The following is an 11,125-nucleotide window of genomic DNA, read 5'->3' as shown; positions in this document are numbered from 1 at the left end:
CCGGGAGCCACCTAGACTCCAGTCACAGCACAGACAACAGAACATACAGAAAATACAAGCTCAACATTGACAAGTAAAAAATCTGGATTTTGGAACCATAAAAACCATTCAACACTCCCCACCCCAAAGATGCCCAATTTCATTGTCTAAGCCAGAGTGACCAGTGCCATGGCCCTACCCCTTCTGCCCAGGGAGGGTCCACACCACACAGGCCATCTGGGGGATGTCTTGCCAGGTGCTCAGACCCAGCTCCTGCAGGTCATTCCCTGAGATACTGTTACCCACCTGGACAGCTGCCTGTGAAAGCCAGGGGGCAGCAAATTGGCTCACCTGGGCATGGACAACACTGCCCAGTGAGGAATCTTCAGAGTCAATAACTTTACAGTGAGAACACATCTCAGATGCCACTTGTTTAAAGAAGAAACTGAGACTCAAGAGTGACCAGGAGAGCCAGGACTCAGGTGTGCAGAAGTCACCTGCCCAGTTTGGCAGGAGCCCTTCAGTGTCCTCCACTGTCCCCCTTCTCCCAGAGATCCATAATTAGATAAGGCTGGGTGTCCTTCAGGGCCTGGTAGAGGAGATCTTTGCAGGCCTGGTCCCAGGACCTGAAGAAGCTGAACAGCTTCTGCATCCGGCCCTGCGTGGTAGCCTCAGCCCTGATGGTCTCATACTGCTCGTCACTCAGCACCTGCCCATGCAGCCGGTCCAGGATGGGGTCCACTGATGTCACTCGAGCCACCAGCTGCTCTCGATACTGTTCCAGGAAGTGTGCCGACCTTGGTGCTCCTAGGGGTGAAGGTGAGGCCGCAGTGAATCAAGAGCAGTTCCCAATGCAGCCTGCCCTGGGCCCACCTCCAGCATCTCCATCACTGCCTCTGTACCCTCCCTCTCCCATGACGCATCTGGCCACCATGAGTGTACCTTTGCCCTCCCTCATGTCAGCATCCAGCCTAGCACTCTCCTTAGGCTGGGTGCCATGTCCCCCACTTCATGGGCAGAGTAGGAATGTGAGGGACCTGCCCTGGCACACACCACTCTCCAGGGCCTGCCCCTATGGGCTTGCAGTATCTCTTCCCTCCCTCCAGGGCCACATGGCGTGCCCAGATCTGCCCTTGGCTCCCCTGTTTCTCACAGCTGCCACTGACCTGTCCAGGCTGGAGGATCCAGTGCGGCTGCAGGTCTGAGGTCTCCTGAGGACACAGAGAGAAGCATTTGAACAGGGCGGGGTATTAGTCCACATGATCCCCAGTCACTTACCACTTCTGAGATCCTGTGATTCTGAGAATAAACTACAGACAGATTGTGATGGCATCTGGAGTAAGTCTGGAAGGGATCTCAGAGATCATCTAGGTCAATCTTTTCCTTAGGCACATGGGCAGTGGAGGCCCAACTGTCAGGGTCATCTGACTGCGGAGAGGTGGCCCAGGAGAGGGGCGCTCAGGTGTGGTGCTGGGAGCACGGGGTTCATCTGCATGATGTGGGGAGTGTGTCCCACATCCTCCACGATGTTGGGTGTTCTCAGAGTCCCCCTGACTCAGCCACAGATGGAGCGTCTGCGGAGGGAGGCGACCAAATCTCAAAGAGTTTGACAACCACAATATGAGGGGGAAGATGGACAGAGCCAGGGATGTTCAGCTTCCTAAGAGGAGATGCAAGGAAGCTGGGGTCACGGTCTTCATGCATCTAAGGGCTTTCCCATGGGAAGGGGACAGATTCTTCTGTCAATTCCAGGGGACAAAACTAAGACTGAGAGGAGGAGGAAACTGCCTTACTGTGAGGAAGAACACTCGGGTGCTACTATTTATTAAAGACCCCCGAATGAGACATGTGCAAAGATCACTGTACTGAAGCTTTCCAACAACCCTCAAGTTAGACAATCTGATCCTCATTTTACACAAGAGGAGCCTGAGGTTCCAATGGGTGAAGTAAATTTCCCAGGATCACCCAGCAAGTGAGAGCCAGAGCAGGACTCAAACCCAGGCCTGCCCGGGGCTGGCTGGTTCACAGCTGTGGAGGCTCCCAAGCCAGGGCAGAGTCGAGTCACCCTCCTTCCTCCTCGCTGTGCTTGTGGGTGGCAGCACAGGAGGCAGGTTCCCCACATTCCCACAGGTTGTCTCTACAAGGCCTGTTTAGGGGGTTTGGGTCTTGGTGTTATTGGTGCTGGACCAAGAGATTGTGAAGTTTCTCCCAATCTTGAAGGTTCTCTATTCAATTTCCTGTTTCTGCCTTGAAAATAGCTGAGTGACTCAGGTTAGAGCATTTGATGTTGCCAAAGTTGACTTAACTCATGCAACCCTGTATGTTGCTAATTCTCATTGTTTCATCTTATGTCCAAGCTATCACAGGAAACTGCCAAAGGCCTTGAGGATGTCAATGTCTGTTAATTCAAGGGCAGTGTAGGGACACCATGGTGTGTGGGATGGTCCGTGGCTTAGAGTTTGATTAACTGTAATTCACATTCTGGCCATGCCTGTGCTGCAGAAATGGAAAAGCCATATAAATTATTTAGGCTCTTTCTTCTCCATAGCAAACCATGGAAATCCTTTCTCTCTCTCTCTCTCTCTCTCTCTCTCTCTCACACACACACACACACACACACACACACACACACACTGACTTTCTCTGACCTCTGACTGTTTGGACTTTTTGCTTTACCTGGTCTCACCAAGGCCTCCCACACCACAGTCCCATCTTTCTTGTTCTTTATTTGCAGTTGGATCCCTGACTCTTACTGTCCAACGGAGATCTCACTGAAGAGCTGGGACTTCCCGGGGCTCCGGTAGCAGAGCTCCAGTTCCTGAGCAGAGAAAGAGCAGGCGTGTGAAAAGTCACTGTTCATCATTCAAGGGGTGTCTTTCTGACACCTTCTTGATCCGGCCCTGTCCCCGAGGGACACTCAAATGATCTGTCTCGAAATAAATTGCCAGCTTCAGACACTGCGCTTTTCCTAATTTTCCACAAGTCCTGACGCTGAAGGATGATTCATAGTTGGGTAATCCATAGATGGATCAGGACTCATCCTAAACTGTAGTGACCACATCTCCTAGACCAGATTCTGTCTGAAGCAGTTACAGCTCCATCTGTGCTGTGCCCGCCTGCCACAGTGTGTTGAGGTTCCCAATCACTGAGTTGCCTCTGCCCATGAGAACTCCCAATCCAGAGCAAATCTCCATTCCTTAGACCTCCCTCAACTTATCCAAACAAGGTCCAACTATATTTAGTTTCTTTCTGACACCCTTGGCCTTGGAGCACCACGGCTCCCCATGCTGTTCTCTCGCAGCAAGAAGTGCTAAACTGAGTTCAGATCCAGGAAGTTTCCTGTGGTTATGGTTGAGGGCAGGGCCCCCTATAGCCCTGCACCTCCCAGTAACTCCAAGTCAGACCCCATCGGTGTCTCCGTCCTGCCAGTGACTCTCCCTCCCACGACTTTATTCTCCCTCAATAGCTCACAAATTCTCCTCCAAACCCCACTCACCAGCAGCCTCACCCCAGTGCACCCTGTCCCTGGGGAGCTCTGAGACCTGCCCCACAGGCGTTTCCAAGCATGACCTCTGATCCTAATGAGGGGGGAGCATGGGCTGCTCACCTGGGGCATTATCTCCATCTCCTCTGAACCAGACACGGTGAAGCGGGAGCCCACATAGAGGGGGGTCAGAGGGGGCGGCTTGTGTATTTGCACAAACTGGAACTGCTTTTCTTTATCATCTAAGGCCTAAGGGGCAAAGAGAAAAGTGGTCAAGGGAGGAGGGGCTTCTGGCTCAGAGATCCTGCCCTTTGTTCTGAACATGTTGTGAGTAAAGTGAGGAGGGGCTCCTGTGTGTTTGTGTGGGTGGAAGGGTCTATACCACCCCTGCCTCCCACACCCCATGCCCTGCCACACAGGAGCCCACACTCAACCTCTGCTGTGTTCAGGGTGGGAATCAGGTCACTGTAGCGAAAGGTGAGGGTGGGGGAAGGTGACAATCTGGGCAGGGAGCCCTCCCATCTTTTGACCTCTGGAAGGGCTGTCCAGAGTACAGGGATGGAGCAACAAACCAATCTGGGGAGATCTTAGGGAGTCAAGATACCACTGCATGGCTGAGCAGGATGATTCATTTATTTTGAGGTTCCTACTTCATGGAGACCCATTCTTGTTCCCAGTGGACCCATCCTGGGGGCTCTCTGGGTGCACTGGTGTCTGCACATTACCTGGCCTTTCTGGTCTGAGTATCACCTTCTGAATGGAGCAGTCATTTGGGATCAGGTAGAGATGGAAGTTGACTTCACCAGGACGGAGGTGATGGCAGAGCATCACGGTGGAGATAATGGGAATGAAATTCCTTGTAACTGGGAATATTCTCAGTAGAACTCCCATGGGGGAGAAGCTGGGGTTCTCCAGGACTATGTAAGATGCCTCCACCCTTGCTGGCTCCTCCAGCAGCATCTCCTCCTCTTTGAAGTGGGCCACGTGGAACTGGGATGTGTCCACATGGTTGCCTGTCAAGGAAAGGATTTGAGAGGTGAGGATGTGGTGCCCTCACTTGGCAGGCTTGGCAGATGCAGGTGACCCAGGATGCAGGCGTCCCAGGATGCAGGCCTTCCTGTGTGACTCCTCAGGGGAGGCAGGTTGTCTGGAATTGGGATCTTTGGGTGCTGAGGGCCACACCATCTTTTGGGTAGAGCACCACAAGTAAACCCTGGAGTGACACCCACACCCAGGACCAAACCGTAGTCCTGGAGCTGAGAAGGATCTTGGTCCCTTGGTGACAGGTGCTGGGGAGCATTTGTAATTATGAGGATTTGGAATGATGCTGGTAGGTTTGTCTCCAGACAGGTGGATCAAGGAAGACATAAGGACTTTGGGGAAATGGAATGATCCAGGGCTGTGTACATTTATCAAGTGTTTGATAATCATTCAAGCCCACAGTTCAAACTCATGTTTTGGGGAATGAACCCCTCCTCTGTCCTCCACCGTTGTGTGGTTCCTGGCAGGAAGGAGGTTGCATCTCTCGCTGAGAAGCTGACCTCCCTGGCAGAATGACACAGGTGCGACACCTTGATAAGTGGATGCTCTTAACTAGGACCTTGGTGGCAGGGTGGGGGGGTGGATATGGAAGCACAGAGGAAAAGACAGAGATAGTTTTGGTGCAGCAGTGGAGTCAGGAGTCTGTGCCCCACCATGGTAGGATAGTCTGGCTGTAGCTGTTTCTGCAGGAGTGGGCTGTCTGTATTTTTCATGGTGTGACCTTGCCCATGGTTTTGGTGTCTCAGCATTGTTTCTTGCCATCAAGGCCCCCAGCCTTTCACTACAAGCTTGTTGCCTAATCTTTTGTTAAGACTGCAAGCTAGCCCCTATCACCCTATATATTCTTTTTTGCCTAAATCAACCAGAATTGATTTGATTGCAAGACCTCTGACCAGGTGAGGACGTGATGCCACAGACAGAGGTGCCATTTGCTATCACTGGCATTTTCATTTCCCTCTTCCTTTGAAATCCTTACTTGTCAAACATTATTATTGTTGCTTTATCCAGTCAATGTTTTGCTATATATATATATATACACCCATGTATTTTGCAGTATCTTTGCTAATGATGCTGCCTTGCGGCTCTTCCCTTCCCTGTGGGCTCTTCTCCTTTGTCTGAGAACATTCTTTACAATTTTTTTTTTTTTTTAGAATTCATTTGTGGAATATGTCTTGTTTTAGAATGTCTATTTTTCCTTAAATAGACATTTTATTTTTTTAATTTGTTTTCAAGATTTTATTTATTTTTGTACAAGAGCTGGGGTACAGGCCAGAGGTGCTAGAGGGTGAAAGGAGTCACCAGAGACAGAGCAGGGAGCAGAACAGGCAGACAGAACAAAAACACTGCCAAGGGGAGCAGCCGGCAAGACAGAAGAGGTCTGCCACACCATGTGGGTGTCTCCCTGGCCAGCTGGGAATCAAACTTGCACTGCAGAGGCTTCATAGCTATGAAGCGATGAAGCTATGTGCTTCATAGCGCTGTGCTCAACCTGCTGCGCCACTGGGGAGGCCCTGCCTTTAATTATTGATGGCAATTATTTTCTTAGCACATTGATGATATTTCATTGTCTTCTGCCTTCCATTGTTGCTATTTAAAAATCAGCTGTCAGTTCCTCGAAGTACCTGCTGGATACTGTCCGGCTGCTATGAAGGCTTCCTTAGATTTGGTATTCTTCAGTTGCAATGAAATGGGTGTATTAGTGATCTCTCTCTCTCACTTTTGTTTTTCTATTTTCTTATTCTAATTAGTCATGTCTTTTGGCAATTCTGGAAATTTCCTTGAATATTACATCTTTTCCATTTTTCTTTATATCTTTCTGGAATTCCCATTCAATGTTAGGTAGTTTCTTTCAAAACTTCATTTATCAATTCTCCATGGTATTTTGCTCCTTTCTCATATTTTAAAGACCATTTCTTTGAGCTTTAAAATGTTTATTATGTGTCATGTTTCTAGGAATTTCAATGCGCAAAATCTTTATGGGACTTATTCTAGTCCCTATCGTTTTTCCAGGTTTCCACTTGTGGAGTCTTGTTTACTGAGCAAGAGATATTTAACTCTAAGCATATAATTCTTGGAATTTTATCTGTGGGAAGTCTTTGTAGGTGAGAGAGCTTGGGATAACTGTGCTACCCTTTGTGAGTACTTCTACTGGGAAGCCCCTCTTTCACGGATCTGGATGGCAAATGTATTCTGGTCGCACTGTTTTTCTCCCAGCCTGGGGGAGTAGTAATGACCTTCTACTGGTTGCTAGTCCAGAGGAACCCTACTATTCCTTGTTAGCTCACATTGCCTTACTTTGCAAATAGTGTTGTCTTTGAAAAGTCTTTGAAAAATCTCAACTGAGTGTATCATTTATTCCTCTGTGGTAGCCTGATTGCCACAATGTATGTAAAGATGATATTAGGTGTTATTCTTATTGTGGAGACTAGCTCTATTTAGGAAAACTTTCAAGTAACTATGGTGCTAGAAGAAAGAAGTGCTTCAAAAAAGATAAGCCATAGCAGAGTGGAATGAGGGAAAAGCTGTCTCCACTTCCATGACCCTCTCTCAGTCTCTCCATGGAAGCCACCAGATCCTTCCCCAGGACATCCTCATCAGAAGCCCCTTGATGGCCCATTATTACCCCCATCACCTCCCCCCACCCTTTCTCTGCTTACCTTGGAGGGACACAAAGTCAGGCAGGTACACAGCTACCACAGCTCCTGGCTCGGCCTTGATGTCAAGCAGAGGGCCTGCCACCATCCAATTGTCCTGGGGGACAATCATGCCCAGGAATGGGTCCCAGGAACAGAATTCAATCTTGATGGTCACTGCCCTTCTCACCACAAAGTGAAGACCTGTGTTGGGCCAGTGGTAGGAGCCAGCCGTGGGGATGCGAACTCTGGGAAGAATGAGGAGAGGTAAATACTGAATCACTCTACACAAATTCATGGCCCCTGCTAGATGCCAGATCCCTTGCAGGTCACAACAGCTGCAGCCGAGAGCCTGGAGGTTGGAATCAGATGTGTATGAGTGTGAGCCCAGACTCCTCTGCACTAGGATTATGAATCCCTGAGCAAGTCATCAAACCTCTCTATCCTCAGTTTTCTCATCTGTAAACAGGGAAAACAGTGACATCTCTCAGCACCTACTCAGAGTTGTGTTTAATGAATGCCAGATGCACGGGGACATCGTGGTCATTGCCTGGAGTGGTTAGCTGTTTCTCCAATGATGATAATGGTGATGAAATAATAATGTGCTTTGTTATTAAGGGGCTTATTTTCCAATAATAACAATCAATATGCTAATATCAATGATAAACTCTTGAGATTGAAAACAATTTTTTGAACTTCTACAAGTGGTAAATGGTGGGGTCCCAGGGTCTCAATTTCTGTAGGGTAGTTGGGAATGGCATTAGCTCCCAGCTGAGAAAAATCGGTGCCACTGACTTGACATTTGTCAAGGACAATGTGTTATGTGAGAGACCATGATCATGACTGTAGACATTTATTTCTTATGACTGGAACCTCTCGGGGACAGGACTGCATTTTCGCCTCAGGGTTTGCTGTTACTAATGTGGTAGTGAGCACATAGTGGATAGTGATAAAATAGGAGCACATAATGAAAATATATTAAATGAGTTTAATAGTTAGAACAAACCAAATGGAATGTGTTTGCTTTGGAGTCTGTTGAGCAAACAACCTGCAGGACAAACTATAGACAACTGAATACATTAGAATATACCCTGGCTATCAGTACACGATAGATTTATGTAAACTTTGTTGGGTGTGATATTTGTATTGCATCACAAAATATTTAAGAATGAAAACCATCTGCTATCTTAGATTTAAAATACTCTACACCACAAAAAAATGGGGCAAGTCAACAGTTGAAACAAATTTGACAAATCAGCTGTGGAAGCTGGATTATGGGTCAGTGTCAGAGTCTGGTCTATACTCTATTTTGTTTTGTTTGGATAGTTTTTTATAACACACCTCTTTTTGTATAATAAAAGGAATTACCCAGTATCTCAACCCATTGCTTGTCTGGTGGCTTGTTAGTGGAGAACACTCCTGGGACAGTGTGGGGACCAGTGTGGGGTGCTGGGGGTCACAGAGCCAGACAGAGCCAGGCAGTGCACCCTCACTCCCTCACTCACTGGTACAGGCTCCTTTCACAGTCAATCACCTTGATAGCAACATGCCCTGTGGGGCCCCAGAACTCATCTTTGGTCATCAGAGGCTCCATGTGCAGATCCCCCAGAGGGGCAGGGGAAGACAGACAGGTGGGTTCCACTCGTGCTACTTGACTGGGGCTTGGCAGTGGTCAGTGCTAGGATCTCTTGTCTGCTCTTCTGTAGCCCAAGCTTGGCTGTGGAGGGGCCCCAAACAAATCTGGTTTGCTGGACCATGGCAGGGAGTGTGCTGCAGACGCCACTCCTGCTCCTGAAGCGCCTGCTGAAGCGGCCCAACCCCACTGCCCTCTGACCCAGCCCTGCCCACTCTCTCCCTTCCCCTGGGCCTTAAGTGCTGCTCTCCTCAATGTGCTCCAGGCTGGCAGCTTATGAGATGAATATGACTCTAAAAGTGAAATATCAGGCACAGTGAAGTGATCCCAAGACCTCAGAAGCCCCGAGTGAGCCTTGGGAGGTGGATCCTGGTTCAGAGTCTGAGATATGACAGATGTTTAGGAGAGGAGTTTCTACCAAAGCTGGGGGAGATAAAAGCAGAAACCCACCTGGTGGGAGCAGCGGAAGAGCTTGCAAAGGGCAGGGCTCTCGTAGGAGAGTGTCCTGTCCCACCCCACACCAGAGAAGGGGCATGGATTCCACTGCTGCCCTCACCACCCAGCCAGGCCCCTTCCAGCTACCTGATTCTGGTCCCTGCTGCTGGAGGGCGGGTGTGTTATCACTCATGTCTCCTCCTCTGGGCTTCTCCTCAGGGGTCGTCACACTTGGCTTCCTGGACACAGAGTCATTCCCTCTCTCTGGGGTCTGGGAGGAAGCTGGACTGTCTCCATCACACCCCACTTCAAGTCACTCATCCACATTTGAATTCTTGAACCCCTCCTGTCTCCTGTACTCCATGTCTCTATGAAATCTCCCCCCATCAGTGCACCTACCTCACCAAAACTCGGGGTCATCTGACTCCGTCTCACACAATCTTCTTTCTGTCCCCTTCTCTCACCTGCTTGTCCTCCATCTTAGTCCTGAGCCTGGCCTCTTTGCTGGAACCACTACAGAGTTATCCACTCTTATCCCTCAGTCCTCTGTCTACACAGTAGCTGATCCTAAGTATGAACCTGGCCCAACACATCACTGCTGAAGCACTGAAATATCTCTCTGTTGTTTTGGGGTAAAAATGGAAGTTTTTAATAAGAACCAAAAGACCTTACTGTGCTCTTGCTTCCCTCACCTGTGCCGTCTTCCTGCTCACCCACCTCTGGGAGTGATTGTCAACTTGCTAAAATTCACCTCGAGTGCTGGTTACAACAGAGATTCCCAGCCTCCCTGGTGGTGCAAGGGATTGAGCACAGTACTGAGAAGCTGTCTGCAGCTTCTGCAGCGTGAGTTCGATCCCTGGCCTGCCAGGGAGCAACCCACATGGCGCAGCAGACCTCTCCTGACTCGCCTGCTGCTCCCCTCAGCAGTGTATTTCAGTCAGTCTGCCTGTTCTCTTCCCTGCTCTGTCGCTGGTGAATCCTCTCACCCTCCCAGGCTTCTGGCCTATACCCCAGCTCTTGTATCATGGATGAATAAATCTTAAAAAAAAACCCAAAACAGAGATTCTTCGGCTCCCCAAAGATTCAGGTCCAGCAGGTCTGCCGTGGGTCCCAGAATTTGTAATTCTAAAGAGCTCTCAGGGTGCTAGTTCTGACACCTGCAGGTCCAGGGATCATGCGGGGTAGCTGCTCAAACACCTGGCCACCTTCCCCCTCACAGGACTGAGCTCAGAGCCTCTGCCTCTGCCTGGATATCCCCGTCTCGGCTCAGCAAACCTTCCCGGCTCTCATTGCTCACTCAGCTCCTTGGCACAGGGTCAGAGAGGCCCATCAAAGACTCACAGGCCCCGAATGCAACCGGGGGGCTTGTGCTGTCTCCCTGCTGGACTGGGCTCCTGGTGTCTGGCCCTTGCTGTCCCCTGTGAGCCTCACACTCTGTGGGCCTCAGGGACTGTTTGCTCCGTACTTTGTCCTAAGTGAAATGAAGAAACTAAGAATGTTTAGTTTGCCTGAGGAGGAAGATGGGCCTCCTGCCCTTGCCAAAGGTTTTTTTTTATACTTTTAAAAAGTGATTGTTATTTTTAATGAAGTACCATAGTTTTACATCCTGGTTAGTAGTTTGACACGATAGGATTCCCCCTCGTGTGTAGTCACTATAGCTCCCCCACCACCAAAGAGTCCAGACTCCTCCACACAGTCCATTGTGCTCCCCCTCCAGCTCCCCTCCACTTCCCATCTTCCTGCTCCCCCTCCCTGTGGAGGACCCCAAGGTTTTCCTTGTCTTGTTTCCCCCTAGCAGTCATTGCTTTCCATATTCAAAGTCTGCCCCCCTCATTCATGTTTCTACAGCTCCTTACTCACTAGAAGTGTTTGAGAGAGGAGTGAGAGACTTTATTACCCTAAACACACAGGCAAACAAAC

At 49.4% G+C, this 11,125-nt stretch overlaps 1 protein-coding gene across 1 annotated transcript in view; it reads right to left on the bottom strand.

Annotated features, from left to right (window-relative positions):
- Positions 1-499: 499 nt before the first annotated feature.
- Positions 500-11,125, bottom strand: part of LOC311173803 (NACHT, LRR and PYD domains-containing protein 1-like) — a gene marked incomplete at both ends in the record, with an annotated part of 43,703 nt that continues 33,077 nt past the window's right edge. Inside the window, 7 exons of the mRNA XM_084237899.1 lie at positions 500-786; positions 922-986; positions 1,146-1,190; positions 2,733-2,797; positions 3,587-3,712; positions 4,214-4,476; positions 7,162-7,385. Coding sequence (XP_084094025.1) covers positions 500-786; positions 922-986; positions 1,146-1,190; positions 2,733-2,797; positions 3,587-3,712; positions 4,214-4,476; positions 7,162-7,385 — 1,075 coding nt within the window. The remainder of the gene's footprint in view (positions 787-921; positions 987-1,145; positions 1,191-2,732; positions 2,798-3,586; positions 3,713-4,213; positions 4,477-7,161; positions 7,386-11,125) is intronic.

The sequence above is a fragment of the Talpa europaea genome (genome assembly GCF_964194135.1).
Source record: "Talpa europaea genome assembly, chromosome: 7".
Lineage (NCBI taxonomy): Eukaryota > Metazoa > Chordata > Mammalia > Eulipotyphla > Talpidae > Talpa > Talpa europaea.
This window is presented reverse-complemented; position numbering and strand designations above follow the sequence as displayed.